The following is a 26,635-nucleotide window of genomic DNA, read 5'->3' as shown; positions in this document are numbered from 1 at the left end:
ACTCCTCGAAAGCCTTAGCCGCGCAGATCTATCAAATACAGCGCTACATCTCGGACAAAGCATAACTTCTCGATCATCATCTTTCTTCCTCGAAAGGAAATCCAGTAAACTGTCACCTTCTTTCGGATAAATGGATTCTTCCTCTTTCGCGAACTCGTCTAAGAGTTCTTCCAGTTTTTCATCCATAATAGGTTCGACAACTTCCTCCTCGTTCACAACCAAGTCAACCATACTAATTTCTAGCACATTGATCCCCATCGGGAGAGGTTCCACATATCCTGCTTGTGTAGCGAATGGATTAGTATCAATTTTCATCTCCTTCTCCTCGAAAGCCAAGAAACCATCAGTAATTGCTTTCTCGATCATGTCCCTGAAACGCACACAATTGTTAGTCCAGTGACCATACATGTTGTGATACTTACAAATTTTTTTCCCTTTTCTTTGTTCAAAAAGAGGAATTTTATGATGTTCCGGAAGTGTAATTTGCTTATCTTTCAATAAAATATCGAATATTTTATCGGCTTTCGTTACATCGACACTATACTTCCAATTCGACCCAGCCTCTAAATTATTTTCCCCAGGTTTTAATAATTGGCATTGATAAGTTGGCCCGAGTTGTAATTCAGCTAAGTTCACTTCCATTTCTTCATTTAGACTCTCGAAATTGTCATCTTTAATGTCCATATTGTCTAAATATGCCACTTTTTTCTTTTTGAACGAACTTGTCAAATTTTCTCAACCTTTCTTTCTCTGCTCGAATTTGTTCAATTCGTCTCACTTTCTCTGCTAGTTGAGCCATATCTCTCAATTGCTCATTCACAAGTTTCTTTTGAATCGAAAAATCTGACCCAGTGGCTGCAATCTTTACCAACTCATGCTCAGGAATATTTGTGTAACATCGAGACTTTAATTTCCTGAATCTATTCAAATATTCATCCAATGTCTCATTTTTAGATATTCATTACTCACCAGGTCTCCACACTCGACTAAATATCTCGCTTTATGTTCTACGGTGGATTCAACTAACTCCCTTGCGAATTTTGAGAATTTCGGGACTTTCGTCCCCTTGGGTAGTTCAGATTGGGTGATATAGTTAGGAAAGGCATACACAAAGCAAGGGTGCTCATTTCTCCCTGTTTCAAATCAGTGCCTATTCAGTACCCTCTCGACTATATGATCCAGATTCTCCTCGACGTTTCTCAGAGGTCCCCCTTGATTGAGGTGAATTCGAGGTCTAACAATCCCTAGAATATTTGTTTCATTAACGATCAGATTTTCGAAACCGTTCAAATTAACACTCGTATCTCTTAAAGGCCGATTATCATTGATTTTATCTCCTATATTTTTTCATCAGCTCATACAAGGGTGTGAGTATGTTGTGCATTTGCGTAGACAACAAATTTACCATATCATGGTTATTATGATCCATTTGTTGTTGAAGGGATATCATGGCTTCGCTGCTTATACTCGTGGGTATATAATTACTTTGTCGCACCAACGACCCTTCTTAGCTTGTGCCAACATGCTGGTGAGGATCGTGCATGATAAAGCCCATCCCATTTGGGGCTGCATTATACCCATATGATGATATTTACATTTGAGGATTTTGCCCAGAATATGGTATTGGCATTTCTACCCTCATGGGCTGGGTACTTTTCCAATTCGGAGGCATCCCCCATGAGTATTCGCGGGTAGCGTTCACCATTTCTTGTGACGCATTTAGAAATCCCGCGGAGTTCGAAATACTTATAGGAGGTGGAGACATTGCCCCACTAGTCTCATTTGCCACATTTTCTTGATTTGTATTATGATTTTCTCTATTACCCTGCTCTTCATTATGCACATCTCTTCTGTTGGATGTAGACATAGTTCTCTCACTTCTAAGTCTCATTAAAATATAAAAACACACAAAACTAGATCAATTAGTTCAATTAATTTCACCAAACGAGTCCCACCGGGCGTGCCAATTTGTTTGTGGAGGATTTCATTCGTAGGTTCTTTTTATTCGAACTAGCAGATTTCAATTTATGCGTGTTCGTGACATGACAGATTCGAAGACTTTTAGTGATAAAATTGTACAAACAACAAATAGAGTTAATTTATAAGGGTGTTTTTTTTAGCATAACAGAATATCAATGCTTTTTGTTTTAGCATAACAGAATATCTATGCTAATCATACAATCAAATTCATGCATGTAAGTGTTAACGTGAACCGAACAAATGACATGTATATTGACTGCAGAAATCATATCCTTCATTAACAGAATTACAATTCGTAAGGATAACGAAAAAAATTTAGATGACTACACTACACTAAACTAGGCTACGCTATGCTACGTTACAAAGGAAAAAAGAAAGGTGGTCGAGAAACCGTACCCAGATGTTCTCGTATGCACGTAAGCCTTATGTGCAGGCAAGGAGTGCGTGTGAGGTGTTGTGGGTGTGTGATTTCTGACCCTTTGCTACAACCATGGCTCGTCAATTTATAGAGATTTGGGAAAGATAAATGTATCTGACATGCTCCGAAAATACATAACCGCTCTAAACTTCCACATCATGGCTCATTCTTGGGCACGTCTTTTGATAACTCCTGGAATCGTTCATAACTTCCCCAAACTGCTCTACAGTCTTTGAAACTTATCCCATGATTTACAACCGCTCTTAAATCATGTCTCCTTTAAGTTCTTCATTCTGAGAGGTTGTGAAGCATGCTCGTGTACATCCGGATCCCTGGGATTTCGAGTGACCAACGAAAAGTATACTTGAATATTTTCTTATTCGTACTTTGAGAGGTTGCGAAGCTATGCGCCTTTTTCATGAGCAGCATCTTTCCTAGTTTAAGTATTTCGAGAGTTCCACAAAAAACGTCTTCATGTATCTCTTAATTCTCTTCCAGCTTTGTATGTCTCCTCTTCAGAAACTTCTTTTTCATTTTCCGATCACTTAAGATTTCGAGTACCCCTGTATTTCGAGTCTCACCAAATTTGTTTCTTGGTACTAACAACAATAGAACAATCAAAAAGCAAAACAGAAAACATTTATATTTTGCCTGTTTCTCATAGGGTTCTCTCAGGAACCCACAGAGCACTCTAAATTCATACAATAAACATTTAAAATAGTACAATTTACTCATATATTTGTCTCTTCAAACAATCTCATCTTATAATCATCAATGCATTCCCATAGGATTTCCCATAGGAACACCAAAGTCTACAAATATGATCCAAAAACAAACACTACTCATACATACATACTAATTACATCAATTAGAACATTCAGGGAGAAAGAGAGATGAAACAGATATAATTGGGAAAAACCCTTCATACATGAGCATAAAACAAACATAGGATTGGGGGCCAATCCCACTACCCCACATATACTCTCACACCTAGAGCGAGGTTTCTCAGTCTCCCGTACCTGGATAAGAAGAAGACAAAGCTAGAGCGAAATATGCTTGATCTCCTTCTCTTGGTTTTCCTTGGTCTTTAGAGAGTATGTCTGGAAGTAGTGCTAGAGTCTGCTATTTATAGATTTCAGGAGTGGCCAGAACAGCCTATTTCGAATCCGAAACGGCCCGTTTTGGATACTTTCATCATGTGTAAAATTCACATCTGGAACAACCCGTTCTAAAACTAGAACAGTCTGTTCTGGAGATGAGTTTCAAATCACAACAGCCATGTTTGGAACGGTCCGTTCTTAAATCAGAACGACCCATTCCCAACTAGGGTTATAGGCCTTTTTAGTAGTTTGGAACGGCCCGTTCAAGTTGGTTCCGGGCTACCAAAAATAGGTCTTTTTAGTGGTCTGGAATGGTGTGACACCTTTACTACCCCAACACATATATTATAATAATGAAAACTTAATAACAAAATTTTTTCAATTTCGGTAAAAGGGTTCACATGAGAATCTTCAAAATTATTCTTCAATAACCACAATAATAAAAATGAAACGCAAGAATTTACAAATTGTTTTCAAAAATAATATTTACAATTCCAATTCCATATAAAAATCTATGTCTTAAAGAAAATCCTCTACCCCGATGTCACAATATCAGAGCATACCCACAACTCAACCGTTGGCATTCTAGATGCCACTCGTAGCCAGATCTTCCTCACCTAAAATATCCACAAATCGCACGGTGAGAAAAGAAAACATCTATATATATAACACATAAGAAAACACAACATATTATCTCATTATAACTTAATATTCATAAATATTTCAACATATCGTATTTTAGTCAATCATGCATCGTCATCACGTCATAATTCTCAATCACACAAATCATCACAAATCTTGCACTTCACACTATGCCAAGGTCACGCTACCCATTTAACAATCTCAGGTCGTGCTCACCCTTGATATAACACTGTGCCAAGGTCATGTTATCCCTATCCCAGGGCCTTGCTCACCCCTGACATGTTAACCAAGGTCACGATACCCACGTAACAATCCAGAGCCATGCTCACCCCTAATATAACAATGTGCCAAGGTCACGTTACCCCTATCCCAGGGTCGTGCTCACCCCTGACATGTTAACCAAGGTCACGATACCCACGTAACACTCCAGAGTCGTGCTCACCCCTGATATAACACTGTGCCAAGGTCACATTACCCCTAACCTAGGGTCGTGCTCACCCCTGACATGTTAACCAAGGTCACGATACTCATGTAACAATCTCGGGCCGTGCCCACCCCTGGTCATAGGTGTGAAGAACCATATCCACATCTTATTCACATTCCACACAACATCTTATAGTTCAATTCCAAACACATATTAGATAAGTCCAAAATAATGGGTTTCATACACCTCAAGCAATTCACATCTAAATCACCAATTTTTATCAAGTAATATAACAATAATATTCATAAATTAATATAATACTCAACGGAATTATCAATTTAATATAATTTCAACATAAACAGTAAAACCCCTAATTGTTCCTGTACCTGTCTGAGGGCACACTCCTGTTCTTCCTGGTGAAAGGGGACCGAATAAGAGCTCCAACGATGTCTTCAAAAGGGGGGGGAGGTACCTGCAAAAGGTACTCCGACGCTCAAGTTAGTATATGCGCGAGTATCTAGGTTAAAAATGAACAGTGACATACCTTGTTACGTGTGACCTATTTATAGCATCTGACATGGGCCTGAGCGTGATGGGCCCTATCAGATGTTTACCAAATTAGGTAATACGGTACTAATTGGTCGTTTAGGCTTTAATCATGTACTTACCTTTCTTGACTGTGATTACTTGTTATGACTCGCCTAACCCTTCGGCAAGAGGCCGAGCCGTCTAATCAATACTAGTCGGAGCGGCAAATGACCGAACCGTCCAGTCCCTACACGGCAGCCTGTATACTTCCGGTATGTTCTATGTCGGCACGGCACCTGACCGAGCCGACTCGATGAATGATGATGGTCCATATTTGCATTAACCAGACTGATGTAGGTTCTCGGCCTCATGTCGAGACGATGTTGATGATGATGCTTGTACGTGGCTATGCATGGGTGTCTGACGAAATGGCACGTGTTGGTCAACGTGACCGATAGGGACCTTCCGGTACACAAGCCCCCCAGCCTTGAGGAGGGAAGCGACGCAAAGGGTTAATTGATCTGAATGGGGTACAACGAAAGACTCAGGAATGTGTAGGGTGATGATTAAAGTGCCTCTCTGAGGCGTAGCTGGTAAGCATTGATTGCTCTGGTGCATAACTGACACATTAATTACGCGTGAGGGGTTACAACTGCTGATGGGATGTGAAGGGTTGCCATCATTATGCGTTTAATGGCGCATGCTAGGAGGTGTGGAACACGAAAAGTTGTATCCGTTGAGCTTTATTGACGCATGCGAAGAGTTTCATATCTTTGGACCGTTGGATTTAAATGATCCAACGGTATGCACAAGGGGGTGTCGTTTCAGGTGCTTATTAAAGGCGCCTATAAATAGGTGCAAAGAGGAGGGTTTTTTCGTGCAAGTTTATTAGTTGCTCTGAGCCGAAGCTGTTTGCGAGTGTTCTCAACGATAGGTCAAGCTCAACCATCAGGTACGTAATGGCTAATTTAGACGTTGTTAACATTGACTCTTCTGGGGACGAAGGGGAATCTAGGTTAAGGGCGACGCCGAACCAGGATATGCCTTCGGCTTCGGCATCTAATGGGGACAACTCCGTGGGGTCGGCTTCTGGGTCCGGTCATTCTCAAAGTGGGAGTGGTTCTGCATCGGCTGTAGGTTCTGATGAGCAGCCGAGCCGGGGTGGAGAATCGTCAAGAACGTTCCCGTCCATATCAACTCCGGGGTACTCATGGGTGCATGGTGAGGTTGGCAGTGTATACTCTCGGTATACGAGTAAGAAATCTCTTGTGGATTTTGTATCAGCTGTGAAGTTTTTAGATTTTCCTGAAGATGAGGAACCCTCTGCCATCTTCTTTCAACCGTGCCGAGGCGACGGGGTGTCAAATCCAGACTTTGTTTATTTGGGTCAGGGGACTTCTAAGTACCCCTTTTTCTATGTTTATGATTATATGTTCCGGGATTTGAAGATATCTCTCCCGTTTGACGATTACTTCATGGGTATACTTCGGCTTCTGAATGTGGCGCCAAGTCAACTTCATCCGAACACCTGGGCCGCTATGCAAGGGTTCAGGCATTTGTGTCTGGGTCTCGGCCTTTCTCCCACTCCACATCTATTTTTGCGTTTCTACACTTCTCGGCCGACAAGGAAGGCCAAGTGGCTGTCTTTGATTCGCCACAGTGACTGTCTGCTACAACCTTTTACCACTTCCTACAAAAAATTTAAAGTGGGATTTATGAAGGTGATGATTCGGCCGGAACCAGGAAAGAAATATTTTTTTGACACTGAGGGGAATCCACTGTTTCCCTTCTACTGGACCCGGAAGCCGCGCAAATATGACACGGTTTCCAAATCACGCCTGTCTCCGGAGGAGAGACGAAGTCTTGAATTTTTAGACAAGTTGCCTCGGCCTCTCCCATGCCGTCCTCTTGTCCGATTGTTTGATTCGGCTGACGTAGTCGAAGAATTAATTGGTATGGTATTTTTCCTACTTGTTTGAATTCAAGTGTTATCATTGATTTTGACTAATGATGTGCAGGTATAATGGCGGGTCATGATGATTTGGATATTCGCAATTTGCTTCGAAACCACTTGGCGTCGAATACCGCGAATAGGCCTACGCCCGCCGCGCCCGTGAATCCAGCTGGTCAAGGTAGCGGGGTCGGGCCTGCGCCTCGGCCAAAGAAGACCACCCGGCCCCAACCAGAAAAAAGAAGGCCTGATTCTAGGGCCGAGGAGGAGAGTCGCCGGGCGAAACAGCGCCGAGTGGCCAGCCTCCCTGTTCCCGAAAGCTTGTCGGCACCAAGTTTCTTGGCTGGCAATGTGAACGCTCAGGATTTCCTGAGTCAAGACCTGACCTCTGAGGCAGGCCAGGGGCTGCTGAGCCGGATGAGTTCGGCGCAAAAATGGAGCTTCTTTTGTGAGTTCCAAGTGCGTGCTGTGGCCATGGCACAAAGCATTGTCATGCAGCCAAACGGTGAGGCTGATGAGCTGCGCAAACAGCTAGCTGATCAGGAAAAGTCTCTTCAAGAGATATTGGCTGCTTTGACTGACGCCCAAACGGCTAATAGTAAGTACCAGGCCGAGATGGACCGCCGCGGAAGGACCGCTGATGACTTGGCTTTAAAGGTACAGCGTCTCGAACTTGCTCTAAAGGGCGAGACTGAGAAGGTGACAGTTCTGCGCAAGGAGCTGGAAGCTGAGAAGATTGCCTTTGGAGCTTATCAGGAAAAGGCACGTGCCAAGGTTCTCAGTCAGCATCAGGCCGGTTTCGCCCAATGTGCTCGTCAAGCCTGCTACTTCGGCGATTTTCCTCCTGACTTCCACCTAGATATGTCCAAGGATTTCTTTGAGGGGAAGTTAGTGGACATGACTGCCATCCCCCCGGACCAGCAACCGGATGAGGAGGCCCCAGCACGGGTTGCCGGACCGAACGAGGAGACGGTGTGCGAGGAAGGTGCCTCGGAAGATGGTCCAGTGCAGGGGGAGGTTGAGGTGCAATCTTGAATGATGGGCTAGTAGGATTTTCTTTGAATGTTTTTGTTGTATGAATGGGCCAGTAGTGCCCTCCAATGAATGTACTTTCTGAGGCCGATAGCGCCTGAATGAAATCATCTTTTAATTTTCCAATTTATCTTGTGTACTATTGAATTGATAAAATTTGTTGTCCCAGACCGAGAGGTGTCTCGGGAAGGGAGACTTGTTAAATAATTGGAAGTCACATCCTTAGCCGAGAGACATCTCGGGAGGGAAGACTTGTTAAATAATTGGAAGTCACATCCTTAGCCGAGAGACATCTCGGGAGGGAAGACTTGTTAAATAATTGGAAGTCACATCCTTAGCCGAGAGACATCTCGGGAGGGAAGACTTGTTAAATAATTGGAAGTCACATCCTTAGCCGAGAGACATCTCGGGAGGGAAGACTTGTTAAATAATTGGAAGTCACATCCTTAGCCGAGAGACATCTCGGGAGGGAAGACTTGAATAATTTAAAGCATGATTGTAAAAATAAAGTATGATTGAATCGTGTTGTCATTGATAAATGGATGCCTCGTTAAAAACCTTGCCGGCCAAAACCTCTTTTCACTATTTTTTAAGAGGGAAAAAGACCAGTTCAAGGAAAAGAGTGCACCCTTAAAACGTTTACAAATTTGTGAAATAGACAACTAGCTATAGTAAGTCTTCAAGTGTGTAGAGTTCCATGTTCGCGGGAGAACTTTGCCGGATAGCTCTTCCAACTTATATGCTCCGTTGTCTAGAGCGTGTCGTACTCGAAACGGGCCGTCCCAATTAGCTGCCAGTTTGCCTTCAGACGGTTTGCGCCTTGCCGATCCGGTTGCTCTCCATACAAGGTCTCCTTCATGAAATATTCTTGGTTTGAGGTTAGAATTGAAGCGCCGACTCATGCGTTGCTTGCATGCTTCGGCTACTACCTGCGACTTGTCCCGCACCTCATCAAGAACATCTAGTTCAGCCCGAAGAGATGTGTCATTGAAGTCCTCCTGAAAATGTTGTCGTCTGAATGATGGTTCCCCTATTTCAACCGGTATCATTGCGTCGGCACCGTATGTTAGGCGAAAAGGGGTTTCTTTAGTAGTAGACTGAGGTGTGCACCGATATGCCCACAAAACTTCCGGCAACTCTTCAGCCCACGCTCCCTTTGCTGATCCGAGTCGTTTCTTCAATTCTGTGAGTATGACTTTGTTAGCAGCTTCGGCCTGTCCATTCGACTGAGGATGTTCAACTGATGTGAATCTGTGCCGAATGCCAAGGTTTTGCAGGAAAGAGTTGAATTTTTTATCCGTGAACTGTAAACCGTTGTCGGAGATTATGGCATATGGAATGCCGAACCGAGTAACCATGTTTTTCCAGACGAACTTCTGGACGTTGGCAGCAGAGATGCAAGCAAGCGGCTCAGCCTCTATCCACTTTGTGAAATAGTCTACTGCTACGAGGAGGAACTTAACTTGCCCCTTTGCAACCGGAAATGGTCCCAATACGTCAATTCCCCATATGGCAAACGGCCAAGGAGAGCTGATGGTGTGCAGCTCGGTGGCCGATGCATGAATGAGGTTCCCATACTTCTGACATTGAATGCATTTTTTTGCAAAATCTGCACAATCCCCCTTCAGGGTCGGCCAGAAGTAACCTGCACGCAGAACCTTGACTGCTAGCGTTCGTCCTCCGGAATGAGATCCACAAATGCCCTCGTGGATTTCTCGTATTACATAGTCAGCTTGGTGGCTATCTATACATTTGAGCATCGGGGATGAGAAACCTCGCCTGTAGAGATCCTCGGCAATCATGGAGTATCTAGCCGCGCGAATGCGCAATTTCTTTGCTTCCACCGGGTCGGTTGGTAATTCGCCGTGAGTGATGTATTTCCGAATGGGTGTGATCCATGAGGGTGCTTCATCTACTGTCATGCATTCGGTGGTTACACTTGGGGAAGGAACCTCAAGGTGAATGGTGGTTCGCAATTGTCCCGGTTTTCGGCTACTGGCGAGTCGAGCCAACTGATCAGCTCGTTCATTATTATTGCGCAAGATATGCCGAACCTGTACTTCGCTGAAGTTGTCTTTTAGCCTTTGAAATAGATGGTAATATTGCAGTAGGTTTGAGTCCTTGACTTGAAAATTGTCATTAACTTGCTCGGCCACAATCTTTGAATCAGTGCAGCATATAATTCTTTTTATGCCCATTTCGGTTGCCAACCGCATTCCGGCCAGCAACGCTTCGTACTCTGCTTGGTTATTAGAGGCCCGAAAACCGAACCGAAGAGACTGTTCGACTGTGATGCCCGACAGACTAGCCAGAATTATCCCTGCTCCACTACCTTGAGCATTAGAGGAGCCGTCGACGTGCATAGTCCACGGCTCATCTTCAAAATGTCCTGGGGGGGTAAGCTCGTTAACAAAATCTGCCAGATGCTGTGATTTGACGGGACCTCTCGGTTCGAAGGACAAATCAAACTCTGAGAGTTCGACCGACCATGCTACCATTCGGCCGGCGATCTCTGGTTTGCGTAAGATTCTGGCTACTGGGCAGTCGGTTCGGATAATGATCTTGTGGCTCTGAAAATATTGCCGAAGTCGACGAGCCGTGTAGATGAGGCCCAGGGCTACCTTTTCTATCAGCTGGTAGCGTCGTTCGGCATCCTGAAGAGTCCGACTGATAAAATATACCAGCTGTTGCTGCTCCTGATTTTCTTGTACCAGAACGGCACTGATGGAACTGCTCGAGATAGCCAAATACACAATCATATCTAGTTGACCGATTGGTTTAGACAAGATTGGAGGAGCCCCAAGGCGTGTCTTGAACTGCTGGAATGACTCCTCACACTCCTGAGTCCATTTAAATTTTTCAGTCTTTTTGAGCAAAACGAGAATAGGCTTGGCTATTTCGGCCATACATGGAAGGAACCGGGACAGGGAGGTGAGGCGGCCGGCTAATTTTTGTACATCCTTTAAAGTGCTTGGGCTCTTCATATTCAAAATGGCTTGGCACTTGTCGGGGTTTGCTTCAATGCCTCGACTGGACAGCATGAACCCTAAAAATTTGCCGCCTGAGACCCCAAATACACATTTTTCGGGGTTCAATCGCATTTGATGATGCCGAAGGGCTCTAAAAACGTCGGTCAGATCTCGGGTATGTGCCGACACGGTACTTGATTTTACCACCATGTCATCGACATACACCTCCATGCTTCGACCAATCTGGTCATGAAAAACTTTATTCATCAAACGTTGATAAGTTGCTCCGGCATTTTTCAACCCGAACGGCATGACCCGGTAGCAATAATTGGCCGATTCAGTGATGAAGGCCGTCTTGTCTTCATCTTGGGGGTGCATCCGGATTTGATTATATCCGGAGTATGCGTCTAAGAAAGACAAGAACTGGTGTCCCGACGCTCCATCAACAAGTCGGTCAATGTTTGGCAGTGGGTAGGCATCTTTTGGGCAGGCTTTATTCAGGTTAGTGTAGTCGGTACACATGCGCCACTTCCCATTCGGCTTGCGGACCATAACAACATTGGCTAACCATGTTGTATAGTGCACTTCTCGGATGAACCGAGCATCAAGTAATTTTGACACCTCCTCTTCGATAGCTGCTTTACGCTCTTCACCAGTTTTTCGACGCCGCTGAGCAATCGGTCTAGCTTCCTTACTGACGGATAGTTTGTGGCACAGGAAATTGGGGTCGATGCCAGGCATGTCGGATGGCTGCCATGCGAATAAGTCATTGTTTTCCAAGACCACTTGTTTAATGGCAAGCTGCACCTTGTGAGACAGGTTGGCGCCTAGGTAAGTGACTTGAAGATCAGATGTGCCGACTCGAAATGGTTGCTTTTCTTCCGTGGGCTCTACCCTTTCATCCTGGTTGATTCGGGGGTCGAGGTCCATAACCGATTGCTGCGAGACCGAATGCACTCTTCTCGGCTCCTTTGACTCTTCTTCCTGTATTTTTGGCAAACGTAAGCTGGTAAAGTAACATTCTCGGGCGGTTTTTTGATCGGCATGGATGGTGACTATTTGTCCGGACCGGCCTGGGAATTTCATTGCCAGATGTGGTGTGGATACAATTGCGCCGAGTCGGTTCAGTGACGGCCTACCAAGCAGGATGTTATATGATGTATTGGCATGCACCACCACATATTTAACCGGGATATCACTGTACTCATCCCCATCAAACCCGAACCGTGTTGTCAGCTTGATGTATCCCTTCGTGTGTACTCGTTCGCCAGAGAACCCAACCAGAGGTTCGTCATAGGGGAACAGCTCGGATTCCGGAATCCCCAACTGCTTGAATGTATTCCAATAAAGAATGTCGGCTGAACTGCCCTGGTCCACTAGCGTTTTACGTACAATACAGTTGTGAATTTCAACGCTAATGACCATTGGATCATCCTGGTCTGGATCAATACCTTTAAAATCATCTTTTGTGAAAGTGATAGTTGGTAGGTGGGGTCGGGATGTCTCAACCGAGTGTACATGCCGAACGGCTCGTAGATGTCTGCGTCGCGCCGATGAGGTGGAGCCTCCGCCTGCGAAACCACCAGCTATGGTATTGATTACCCGTCTAGGCTGTGTCGAGGGTTCTTCCTCTCTTCGCTCTCTCCGTTCCCTAGACCGGCTACGTTCGCGGTACGAACGTGTTTCGGCCCTCCTTTGGCTGGATTGTTCATACTGCCTAGGACGATCAACATGCCTGGTCGAGTTGGGTTGGCCTACGAACCCTTGGAGTTGCCCCTGTTTGATTAAATCCTCGATCTTATCTCTCAAGGCTGCACACTCCTCTGTCGAATGTCCTCTGTTGCGATGGTATCTGCAGGATTTGGTCGTATCGGCCCTCGGGGGGGTGGACGCCCGTTTCGGAACTGTGAGTATTTCCGAAGCGAGTGCTTGTTCCAACACAGCTGTCCTGCTCGTATTGAGCGGTGTATACTGGGAGTACCTCGGCCCTCGGGGATGTTTCTCACGAGGAAGAGGTTCTTTAGGACGGCTTCGAAAGGTCGTCTCAGTCGTTTTCTCAGGTTTTGCTGACGTTTCCGCTCGGGCTTGGCTTCGGAATTCCGCCAATTCTTCCATTTGCATATATTTGTCAGCGCGTCGGCGCAAGTCATCCATGTCTGTCGGCGGTTTTTTACAGATGCTATTGGCAAAGGGGCCTGGTTTTAGGGCAGTAGTTAGATGATGAAGAGCAACCGCAGGGTTCAGATCGCGAATTTCCAGTGCTGCTTTGTTGAAACGGGTCATGAACGCCCGAAGTGATTCCTTCCTCTCCTGACGGATACTAACCAGTGATAGAGAAGTCAACTGGTGTGGTCGACTTGTAGCGAACTGGATGGTAAACTGGGAAGCTAGGGTGCCAAACGAGTCGATCGAGTTGGCCGGGAGCCGGGTGAACCAGCTCAACGCTCGTCCTTTCAGCGACGTCGGGAAGATTCGGCACAGGGCGGCGTCGTCGGTGGTGTTTAAGGTGACCTGAGTCAGGAACACGTCAACGTGTTCATCTGGATCGGTGGTTCCATCGTACTTGTCGAGAGACAAGGACTTCCAGTTGTCAAGGAGGGCGGATTGCATGATATTGGGTGTAAAGGGGTGCCGGTGGGATGCTGTCGGCATGGGCTGTAACGGTCGGCTAGCCGAGGCATGGGCGGCAGGGGCAACAGAGGTGTAAGGGACCGAGGTGTGCTGGCCATGCGAATGGAACGATCCTTGAGTATGGGTTGTCTCGGAGGGCTTCCACGTAGGATCACGGTACTGGTTCTTGAGGGCGATGTTTTCCGCCCGTAGTGCAGCCATTTCGGCCGCGTCTCTCTCCCGTTGTTGCTTCATGGCGGCCATCTCCTCCTTCATCTGTCGCACCATACTATTCAAGTTTGTTTCTTCTGTCGTCTCGGCCCCTGACTGATGCTCGTCTTCGGACTGGTGTTCTTCCACGTTATTCTTCCTCGTTTTCACCATGCTTTCTTCTAACAATAAATCTCGAATTTGCTCTCGGTTCGGCCCAACGGTGGGCGCCAAAATGTACCTGTCTGAGGGCACACTCTTGTTCTTCCTGGTGAAAGGGGACCGAATAAGAGCTCCAACGATGTCTTCAAAAGGGGGGGGAGGTACCTGCAAAAGGTACTCCGACGCTCAAGTTAGTATATGCGCGAGTATCTAGGTTAAAAATGAACAGTGACATACCTTGTTACGTGTGACCTATTTATAGCATCTGACATGGGCCTGAGCGTGATGGGCCCTATCAGATGTTTACCAAATTAGGTAATACGGTACTAATTGGTCGTTTAGGCTTTAATCATGTACTTACCTTTCTTGACTGTGATTACTTGTTATGACTCGCCTAACCCTTCGGCAAGAGGCCGAGCCGTCTAATCAATACTAGTCGGAGCGGCAAATGACCGAACCGTCCAGTCCCTACACGGCAGCCTGTATACTTCCGGTATGTTCTATGTCGGCACGGCACCTGACCGAGCCGACTCGATGAATGATGATGGTCCATATTTGCATTAACCAGACTGATGTAGGTTCTCGGCCTCATGCCGAGCCGATGTTGATGATGATGCTTGTACGTGGCTATGCATGGGTGTCTGACGAAATGGCACGTGTTGGTCAACGTGACCGATAGGGACCTTCCGGTACAGTTCCAAAACCTAGCTCACAGACACTTTTCTATAATTTCGTTCTCTCTCCCAGGTCATCATTCTTACAAATTATTAGCATATTTATAATCCTTAACTCATACAGAATCTAATGGGATCATCAATTCCTCAAACAGAAATCATCCAATTTTTCACAACCTAACTAACAAACACTTTTCTATAATTTCGTTCTCTCTCCTAGAGCATCATTTTTACAAATTAATCATATATTCATAGTTCTAAATACATACAGAATCACATAAGATCAATAATTCCCCAAACATAAATAATTATAAAATTGCTCATAATCCTAAGGGTTCTTCTTCTACCCAATTCTCTTATGTAACTCTACATATAAATAATTTTCTTTTCTCCCGTACCTGGATAAACAGCAGTTGAACTAAAACAGGAATCTCTTGGTCTCCTCCTCTAAATGCCCCTTGGTCTTCAGAGAGAAGAAGAGAGAAAAAAGAGAGAACAGAAGATAATAGGAAGAGAGAATGAGAGATGTGTGAAAATGAGAGGTGATGGGCGCTATTTATAGGATCTTAGGCTCACCTACCGGAACGGCCCGTTCCAAAAGTGGAACGGCCGTTCTGGACCCTTCGAAACTACGCAAAATTCTCAACTGGAACGGCCCGTTCTCCCACCAGAACGACCCGTTCTCCAAACCAGAACGGCCCGTTCTCCAAACCAAAACGGCCCGTTCTACTTCTTCAATTTTGGGCATTTTTCTTATTCCGGAACGGCCCGTTTCACTTTTAAAACGGCCCGTTCCGGGCACTCAATTAGGCCTCTGGCCCAGCGATTTTGGGCTGTTACAATACTCTCCTCCTTTATGAAATTTTGTCCCCGAAATTTTTGCAATGGTAGACTCTTTGCTTCTTACTTTCTAATTCTTATGCAACCTCACTACCTTATTGATGTACAACTCTATCAATTTTACCAAAAGATATCTAAGGGCAAAACAAGTAAACTTGGCGAGCCTATCCACTAAAACACAAATAGAATCAACCTCTTGAGCGTCTCAGACAAACCTACATTTAAGGCCTATCCACTCATCATCTTACTTCCAAAATGGGACGTCTAAGTGCTACAAAAATTTCTAAATACTTCTAGCAGACTAAACACGTGTATACAATTTCTCTACTCCTCTCTTCACCTTAGGCCACCATGCTTCCGCTGCACCACTCTGATACATCCTCCTAAGGTCCCGATACATCTCATTATCTCCTAAATATATGTTAAGAGTACTGTTATGTCCTTCCTCTAAAATCATCTTTCTTAATTCAAGGTTACTACACACCCAAGTTTGTTCTTGCACCTCAAAACAACGTCGATTTCTACTCAGAAATGGTTATCTATACTTCTACCAATCTTCTCCACTTGGTTCCCTAAGAAAGGATCTGACTCCTAGGCTTCTCTAATCTCATCCATTAATTCACTAGTCACTTTCAACATAATCAATTCAATGCTCCTAAGGATAATCTCACACACTAAGCATAAGTCTTTAAATTCTTCAATCAAATCCAACCCTTAAATCATCAAAAATGATATATCAGAGGTCATCATAATCAAGGCATCTGCCACAATATTGGTTTTACTTCTATGATCATTTCTAATGATCAAGCACCTAAGTGTAAGTACACTCGGTATTCATAGCAGATCTCTAATTTCACCACTCCATCTACACCCAAGTCAAACTCTCATCCATCACCTTATCCTATAGCCTTATATCTTGTCACCAAAATGAATCAACTAATTATGCTTCTCCAATTTCCTTCAACAATCCATTCATTACTCAAGTCATACTTAGTCTCACACTACTAAAGGTAACCTTATAAGCCCAACTTAAGTCTCTAATTTGAGCCAAAAGGATTCATCTCTCTGATCATAAGGGAAGATAAATATAAAGGTTTCCTACACAAAACATCAGTCACCACAATGGCTTTACTCAATTAACAACTAAGTTTGAAATATTAGTCCTCCAGAAATTAAAATATCTCTTTTGTTACATAATTAAATCCTTCAATCAACAGATAATTAAGGCTCTAACGATCAATAAATACCTCAAGCTTAGAATCATATAGGCAGTGTCTCTAAGTGTCTCTAAATATTACAACTGCTAACTTAAAATCATAGGTAAGGTAATTCCTCTCATGAATTTTCAATTACCTAGACACATAAGCTACTACCCTTCCTTCTTGCATCCATACCCCAACCAACCCATCTTAGACGCATCACTATATACCACATAATACTTACTAAAATACGGTAGTATTAACACTAGTCAATCTTTCCTTAAGAGTTTGAAAACTACTCTCGCATTTGTTATCACATACAAAGGCAACTCTTTCCTAGTCAATCCAGTCAAAGGTAATAGTAAGCGACCCAGAGAAGTAAGTGACGGAATGCTTTGGGGAGTTAAAAAATATAAGCATAGGTCCAGGAATGCCCGATATAGATTAACCTTTCGAACTACTGCTAAATCCTTGGGTAGGCAAGAGACAACCTGGTGAACTGAAACATCTTAATAACCAGAGGAAAAGAAAGCAACAGCGATTCCCGTAGTAGCAACGAGAGAAACGAGAGCAGCCTAAACCGTGAACCGCTATCTTAAAAATTTACTCAATAAATTTCCTATAAACTATCTCAATAAAACTCCTAACCTCACTAATTGACTTTTGGTATCTCCCACTTAAGCACAACTTCTACCATAGGTAGATCTACGTTATATCCGCACAAGAAATTACAAGGCCTAGAACACTCACCTCATACAATCAAAAATCATACTTAGATAATTTAGCCTAAATATATCTTGGATATATCTTCAAAATTAACTCTAATATGATGATATCACATCTTAGGTCAATCTCACTAAACACACAACCATTCACTAATTAATCCATTAGGTCATCTATCCTCATATCCACATACATGCATATCAAATCATATTAGAATACCTATTTAAACCTTCATATATATCCTTTCCAATCATATATATGAATCTATCACTATTTTACACCATATAACATGTGCATGAACTTAACTTTACCACATAGCATCATACAACCTTGAACAACCTTACAATCCACATGACAACACCTCAGAACATCATAACAAAATGATTTTTATCCTTGCATTGCCTAGTAACTCGAAAACATCATGATAGCATACATATCCCATCAATAACTGCCAAGGAAAATGATACCTAGAGAGTTACACTTGTCCAATGATCTCAATCCTATCTCAAAAGAAAGATAAAAGAATAAGCTATAACTCTTATGAAGACATGAGATTCTGAATAGATCATCTTCTTAGCTAACAATTCAAAAATCACAACAGATATATTTAACGCTTACAACTAGCCTCTGATTACCAAAATAACTATAACTGGAGTTCTAAACCTTCATTTTACCTGATTCCAGTTCCATTGAAAAGATCACTCCCAAGACTACAACTTTCATGAAGACCACAAAATCTAAATCTATCAACACAGTACTCCTACTAGCATAACAAAACTACAGCAAAAATATCTCCTACACTAGACAACAATAGTGCACTAACATCCCACAAAATACTTCAACCCTTCCAAACTTACTTCTTTCTACCTTAAACTCATATCCAAATTTCCAACTACAATCCCTAAACGAAAATAACTCACCTATTCCACAAAAAACTTAGAGCTGAAATAAAATCCTCATGCAACCTAACCCTTAACAAGATTAATATGCAAGCACCAAAACTTAAGGAAATCACCAACACTTTGACCTTTTATCAAGAACACTCAAAGCTCTAATGCTCGACACATAACCTCTTGAATTCAATCACTACAACTATAGCTTTCAGAAATGCCACCAATCGTAAACTCTTAATACATTCGATAAGTCAATTTCTCACCCACATCCAAGGTTTCACTAGTTCTAGTTGGTTAGCAAGATACCTTGTCTTCTACCACTACTTGCACCTATGCTCGCAACACGAGCGATGCCACTCAACCACTACTTCTTACGTAAGCAAGAAGTATCAAAACAAATAAGCAATCATGAATAGCATCAACTAAGCTATATCATGTCTTTTAGCCAAACTATGAGAAAACAATATAAGTGCAAGCACAACACTAACAACGCAAGGGAAACATCATCATCATTATCATTATCTTCATCATAAAGCAAAACATTGTCAAAGTACACACAATTAAATAAACAACAAACATAGTCGTTAATCATTAGCACATCAATCAATTCCACAATTCATTTCATCATTCATCTACCAAACAAGCATAGTAGACTCATAACTCACGGCCGATTGGATCGACCTGCTCTGATACCACTAAATGTGACACCCTTATAACTCCAACACATATATTGTAATAATGAAAACTTAATAATAAAAAATTTTCAATTTCGGTAAAAGGGTTCACATGAGAATCTTCAAAATTATTCTTCAATAACCACAATAATAAAAATGAAACGCAAGAATTTACAAATTGTTTTCAAAAATAATATTTACAATTCCAATTCCATATAAAAATCTGTCTTAAAGAAAATCCTCTGCCCCGATGTCACAATATCAGAGCATACCCACAACTCAACCGTTGGCATTCTAGATGCCACTCGTAGCCAGATCTTCCTCACCTAAAATATCCACAAATCGCACGGTGAGAAAAGAAAACATCTATATATATAACACATAAGAAAACACAACATATTATCTCATTATAACTTAATATTCATAAATATTTCAACATATCGTATTTCTATCAATCATGCATCGTCATCACGTCATAATTCTCAATCACACAAATCATCACAAATCTTGCACTTCACACTATACCAAGGTCACGCTACCCATTTAACAATCTCAGGCCGTGCTCACCCATGATATAACACTGTGCCAAGGTCACGTTATCCCTATCCCAGGGTCGTGCTCACCCCTAACATGTTAACCAAGGTCACAATACCCACGTAACAATCCAGAGCCATGCTCACCCCTGATATAACACTGTGCCAAGGTCACGTTACCCCTATCCCAGGGTCGTGCTCACCCCTGACATGTTAACCAAGGTCACGATACCCACGTAACAATCCAGAGCCGTGCTCACCCCTGATATAACACTGTGCCAAGGTCACGTTACCCCTAACCTAGGGCCGTGTTCACCCTTGACATGTTAACCAAGGTCACGATACTCATGTAACGATCTCGGGTCGTGCTCACCACTGGTCATAGGTGTGAAGAACCATATCCACATCTCATTCACATTCCACACAACATCTCATAATTCAATTCCAAACACATATCAGATAAGTCCAAAATAATGGGTTTCATACACCTCAATCAATTTACATCTAAATCACCAATTTTTATCAAGTAATATAACAATAACATTCATAAATTAATATAATACTCAACGGAATTACCAATTTAATATAATTTCAACATAAACAGTAAAACCCCTAATTGTTCCAAAACCTAGCTCACAGACACTTTTCTATAATTTCATTCTCTCTCCCAGGTCATCATTCTTACAAATTATTAGCATATTTATAATCCTTAACACATACAGAATCTAATGGGATCATCTATTCCTCAAACAGAAATCATCCAATTTTTCACAACCTAACTAACAAACACTTTTCTATAATTTCGTTCTCTCTCCCAGAGCATCATTTTTACAAATTAATCATATATTCATAGTTCTAAATACATACAGAATCACATAAGATCAATAATTCCCCAAACATAAATAATTATAAAATTGCTCATAATCTTAAGGGTTCTTCTTCTACCCAATTCTCTTATGTAACTCTACATATAAATAATTTCCTTTTCCCCCGTACCTGGATAAACAGCAGTTGAACTAAAACAGGAATCTCTTGGTCTCCTCCTCTAAATTCCCCTTGGTCTTCAGAGAGAAGAAGAGAGAGAAAAGAGAGAACAGAAGATAATAGGAAGAGAGAATGAGAGATGTGTGAAAATGAGAGGTGAGGGGCACTATTTATAGGATCTTAGGCTCACCTACCGGAACGGCCCGTTCCAAAAGTGGAACGGCCGTTCTGGACCCTTCGGAACTACGCAAAATTCTCAACTAAAACAGCCCGTTCCAAAACTAGAACGGCTCGTTCTCAAAACCAGCAGAACGGCCCATTCTCGCACCAGAACGGCCCGTTCTCCAAACCAGAATGGCCCGTTCTCCAAACCAAAATGGCCCGTTCTCCAAACCAAAACGGTCCGTTCTCCAAACCCGAACGGCCCGTTCTGCTTCTCTAATTTTGGGAATTTTTCTTATTCCGGAATGGCCCGTTTCACTTTTGAAACGGCCCGTTCCGGGCACTCAATTGGGCCTCTGCCCAGCGATTTTGGACTGTTACAAATGGCACGTTCTTGTTTAGGAACAGCTCATTCTAGACTACTAAATTATCCTTAATAAATTTTTTAAAAATTAATAAATTACCCTCCATAAAAAATATGAAAATTAGAGTATTACAAAAAGAATATGTTTTAATAAAATAAGAAAGAAAGAAAAGAAATGGTGGAACCACTCAAATATTCTATCTTATTAATTTATAGAAGAAAAAAAAGTTAAGCACGTAAAAAGATAATATATATATACATATATATATATATATATATATATATATATATATATATATTGTTCTTACTGGAAATCTGTTGTAGAGCTGATCTGCAGGTAAGATCGGTGAGCCTCCTTCACGGGTATGCTGGTGCTCCAAGATGGGGGTGGTACCTGCCAAAGAGACTCCGATGCTAAAGTTAGTGTTTGTGGGAGTATGAGTCTCGTATAAATAATGCACGTACCTTTATGTGAATTAGGGTTGTGTTGGGCCTTGGGCCTGGGATCTGTTATGATCTGATTAGATAGTAGATCTCGTCTGGAGCGAGATCCCCAAGATCAGTTATGATCTGATTAGATTACGGATCTCATCTTGAGCGAGATCTTCGAGATCAGTTATGATCTGATTAGATTGTGGATCTCATCTGGAGCGAGATCTCCGAGATCAGTTATGATCTGATTAGATTGCAGAACTCGCTTAGGCCGAGATCTCCCAGTGCGTGCCCGAGGTTATTCCACGCTGTGATACCGAGCTCGAGCTCGGCATGGCAGTACGGATAGTACATTAGCCCCCCGAGCTCCGAAGACCGTAGGTCGAGGAGTTAAGTCCGAGCTCATCAAGTGGCTGTGGCCCTTCGCGTACATCTGCCTGTCGAGATGCCATGTGTCATAGCCGTCACCTCGTTCCCATAAAGCGTGGGTGGCGCAGCGACAAGATTGTATTTTTATTTGTTTTGATGGCGTGGCCATTTTGGGCCGATGTGGTGTTCTGATGTCCATGTTTCATGGTCGAGCTGAGGAGCTCGGCAATAATGAGCTTACTGCTTGGTTAGGCTGGTAAACCTTTGACCGAGTCAGCAGTTTGGTGAAGGAAAAGTCGATAACTCGGCTGGCCAGTACACTTGCCCCCCAAGCACCGAGTGATGTAAGAGCAAAGGGGCTTCTGAGGAGTTTCCAAATTTGTTGTTTGAAGGTTCAAATTTGACCTTATTAAGTAGATGTGATCTCAAGGTTCGGACTCGACCTTGGCATAATAAGGTTCGTACTCGACCTTGGTTAAGAAAACGTAATCTCAAGGTTCGGTCTCGACCTCGGCATAACAAGGTTCGAATTCGACCTTGGTTAAGAAAATGTAATCCCAAGGTTCGGACTCGACCTCGGCATAACAAGGTTTGAATTCGACCTTGGTTAAGAAAATGAAATCTCGAGGTTCGGACTCGACCTCGGCATAACAAAGTTCGTACTCGACCTTGGTTAAGAAAATGCAATCTCAAGGTTCGGACTCGACCTTGGCATAACAAGGTTCGTACTCGACCTTGGTTAAGAAAATGCAATCTCGAGGTTCGGACTTGACCTCGGCATAACAAGGTTCGTACTCGACCTTGGTTAAGAAAATGTAATCTCAAGGTTCGGACTCGACCTTGGCATAACAAGGTTCATACTCGACCTTGGTTAAGAAAATGTAATCTCAAGGTTCGGACTCGACCTTGGCAAAACAAGGTTCGAAATCGACCTTGGTTAAGAAAATGTAATCTCAAGGTTCGGACTCGACCTTGGCATAACAAGGTTCGAACTCGACCTTGGTTAAGAAAATGCAATCTCGAGGTTCGAACTCGACCTCGGCATAACAAGGTTCGTACTCGACCTTGGTTAAGAAAATGTAATCTCAAGGTTCGGACTCGACCTTGGCATAACAAGGTTCGTACTCGACCTTGGTTAAAAAAACGTAATCTCAAGGTTCGGACTCGACCTTGGCATAACAAGGTTCGAACTCGACCTTGGTTAAGAAAATGTAATCTCAAGGTTCAGACTCGACCTTGGCATAACAAGGCTCGAATTCGACCTTGGTTAAGAAAATGCAATCTCAAGGTTCGGACTCGACCTTGGCATAATAAGGTTCATACTCGACCTTGGTTAAGAAAATGTAATCTCGAGGTTCGGACTCGACCTCGGCATAACAAGGTTCGAACTCGACCTTGGTTAAGAAAATGCAATCTCAAGGTTTGGACTCGACCTTGGCATAACAAGGTTCGTACTCGACCTTGGTTTAGAAAACGTAATCTCAAGGTTCGGAATCGACCTTGGCATAACAATGTTCGAACTCGACCTTGGTTAAGAAAATGTAATCTCAAGGTTCAGACTCGACCTTGGCATAACAAGGTTCGAACTCGACCTTGGTTAAGAAAATGTAATCTCGAGGTTCGGACTCGACCACGGCATAACAAGGTTCGTACTCGACCTTGGTTAAGAAAATGTAATCTCAAGGTTCGGACTCGACCTCGGCATAACAAGGTTCGAATTCGACCTTGGTTTCCTTGGTTAAGAAAATGCAATCTCGAGGTTCGGACTCGACCTCGGCATAACAAGGTTTACTCGACCTTGGTTAAGAAAATGTAATCTCAAGGTTCGGACTCGACCTTGACATAACAAGGTTCGTACTCGACCTTGGTTAAGAAAATGTAATCTCAAGGTTCGGAATCGACCTCGGCATAACAAGGTTCGTACTCGACCTTGGTTAAGAAAATGCAATCTCGAGGTTCGGACCCGACCTCGGCATAACAAGGTTCGAATTCGACCTTGGTTAAGAAAATGCAATCTCGAGGTTCGGAATCGACCTTGGCATAATAAGGTTCATACTCGACCTTGGTTAAGAAAACGTAATCTCGAGGTTCGGAATCGACCTCAGCATAACAAGGTTCGTACTTGACCTTGGTTAAGAAAATGCAATCTCGAGGTTCGGACTCGACCTCGGCATAACAAGGTTCAAACTCGACCTTGGTTAAGAAAATGTGATCTCAAGGTTCGGACTCGACCTCGGCATAACAAGGTTCGAACTCGACCCTGGTTAAGAAAATGTGATCTCGAGGTTCGGACTCGACCTCGGCATAACAAGGTTCGAACTCGACCTTGGTTAAGAAAATGTGATCTCGAGGTTCGGACTCGACCTCGGTTACTAAAATGGGATCTCGAGGTTCGGACTCGGCCTTGGCAAGTCGTCACGATTAATGTGCCAATACCAAAAATGTATGGGAATAGAGTTGTTTTGTTGATTATTTTTGAGGTGTGCCTCGTTAAAACCTTCCTTGGCCAAAAACCCTTTTCTTTAGTGGGAAAAAAGGCTGAGGAGGAAAAAGAGTACGTCACCTGAATTTACAAGTTAAGAGAAATAAAATTTGAGGTGGGTGACATTCCAAGTTCCGAATTTCCCTTCGGAGGGGTCTATTCTTGCCCCTCTCACCCCACCAAACAAGGTCGCCAACTTTAAATGTTTGTGGCCTGACCTTGGTCTTGCTTTCCTTGTGGTTTGTCGCGCGAAAAGCAAAGTGCTCTTCCACCTGTATGTACCTGGCATCTTGGGCACGGAGTTCGTCCATATCAGCGGGAGCTCGGCAACACAGGCTGTCCACAAAAGGTCCCGGCTTGAGCGCCATGAGCATGGCGTGTAGGGCGACCTCGGGATTCAAGTTGCGAATCTTCACCGAGATGCCAGCAAAACGTTCCATGAACGTCCGTAGTGGTTCGTCGTCGCCCTGTCTGAGGCTGGCCAGAGCAGCCGACGTTACGAGGTGAGGTCGACTCGTTGCATACTGCGCCGTGAATCGTCTGACCAGAGTGCCGAAGTTGTCAATTGACTCGGCAAGTAGCTGGGTATACCAGTTGAGTGCGGCCCCTTTGAGCGAGGTCGGGAAAACCCTACACAAGATAGCATCATTGTTAGTGTAGAGGTTTACCTGGGTCGTATACAGGTCAATATGTTCATCGGGGTCCGTCGTGCCATCATAGCGATCAAGGTGGAGAGGCTTCCATCTGCGGGGGAGTGGAGTCTCCATGATGCCATCCACAAAAGGATGACGGCGGAAAGTTTCTTGACCCTCTGTGACATGAGTGGGGGCCCTGCTGACATCCTGAGTCGACTTGTGCGTCGGTGCATGAGACCGATGCGTGGCAGGTCGTGGAGTCGGTGCTCTGGTCGCAGTTCGGGGTTTAGAAACCGAATGCCCTTCGTCCTCATTCAGGTTACTCTGTAGAGGGGGTTGATCTGAGGGACGCCGAGGGAGTTGGGCACGAATGCGCTCGTTCTCGGCGCGTAGTGCCGCTAGGTCGGCTTCATTAGCGGTGCGCATTGCCGCTAGATCAGTTTCGTGCTTGGCACGCATGCTTTGTAGGTCGGCGGCGTGTTGTTGCCGCATCTGTTCGACCTAGTCGATCAGCCTCCTCAACGTTGCTGCGTCACTATCCATGGTAGTTGAGTGATCCAGGTCGTCTGTTGCGCGTCTGATGTGGCTTCTGGTGAAAACCATACAGGTGGTCGATAAGAGCTGTCTTGATCGGCCCCACGGTGGGCGCCAAATGTTCTTACCGGAAATCTGCTGTAGAGCTGATCTGCCAGGTAAGATCGGTGAGCCTCCTTCACGTGTACGCTGGTGCTCCAAGATGCGGGTGGTACCTGCCAAAGAGACTTCGATGCTAAAGTTAGTGTTTGTGGGAGTATGAGTCTCGTATAAATAATGCACGTACCTTTGTGTGAATTAGGGTTGTGTTGGGCCTTGGGCCTGAGATCTGTTATGATCTGATTAGATAGTAGATCTCGTCTGGAGCGAGATCCCCGAGATCAGTTATGATCTGATTAGATTGCGGATCTCATCTTGAGCGAGATCTTCGAGATCAGTTATGATCTGATTAGATTGTGGATCTCATCTGGAGCGAGATCTCCGAGATCAGTTATGATCTGATTAGATTGCGGAACTCGCTTAGGCCGAGATCTCCCTGTGCGTGCCCGAGGGTATTCCACGCTGTGATACCGAGCTCGAGCTCGGCATGGCAGTACGGATAGTACATATATATATATATATATATATATATATATATATATATATATATATATATATATATATATATATATATATTTGTATTTATCTTGTATTTTTTAAATAAGATATTTTTCTCATTTGGTTATACATCTTTTTTCTTTTCTTTTACTTTTTACACAACCAAATAACTAAAAAAATCATTTTGTTTTCTACTTCTTTTCTCAAAAATAAATAGTAATAAAAGAGATAATAAAATAAACTTTATTTTTTAAACCCAACTTTTCTAAATTCTTTCTTTTATCATTTATAAAGATCAAGTTGTTTAATTTTTAACAACTTCTCCAAAAATGTGTTTAGCCTAAATTTTTCTCTTTTTTTTTAAAAAAAAAAAAGGAAGTGCAAACAAAAACAAAAGAAATAAATAAGCCAAACATTACCTTAGTTGAATTAGCTAATGTTTTCGTCGTGCATGACATCATGTCATCTCAACAAAAATGGAGGATAACTCAAGCAAATTTAACACCGTCATAAT

The 26,635-nt window shown here is 43.3% G+C and overlaps 1 protein-coding gene across 1 annotated transcript; it reads right to left on the bottom strand.

Moving 5' to 3' along the window:
- Nucleotides 1-8,737: 8,737 nt before the first annotated feature.
- LOC145952048 (uncharacterized) lies at nt 8,738-25,449 on the bottom strand. The gene is made up of 3 exons (XM_083064267.1): nt 25,128-25,449; nt 24,628-24,962; nt 8,738-14,191 (listed from the first exon to the last, which is right to left on the bottom strand). The coding sequence occupies exons 1-3, from the start codon at nt 25,447-25,449 to the stop codon at nt 8,738-8,740; spliced, it is 6,111 nt and encodes a 2,036-aa protein (XP_082920393.1).
- Between the last annotated feature and the right edge of the window lie 1,186 nt (nt 25,450-26,635).

Source organism: Cajanus cajan, chromosome 9 (assembly GCF_000230855.2).
Source record: "Cajanus cajan strain Asha chromosome 9, NIPB_CcT2T_4, whole genome shotgun sequence".
NCBI classification, from domain to species: Eukaryota; Viridiplantae; Streptophyta; class Magnoliopsida; order Fabales; family Fabaceae; genus Cajanus; species Cajanus cajan.
Note: the sequence above shows the minus strand (reverse complement) of the source record. Positions and strands in the feature narration are given on the sequence as shown.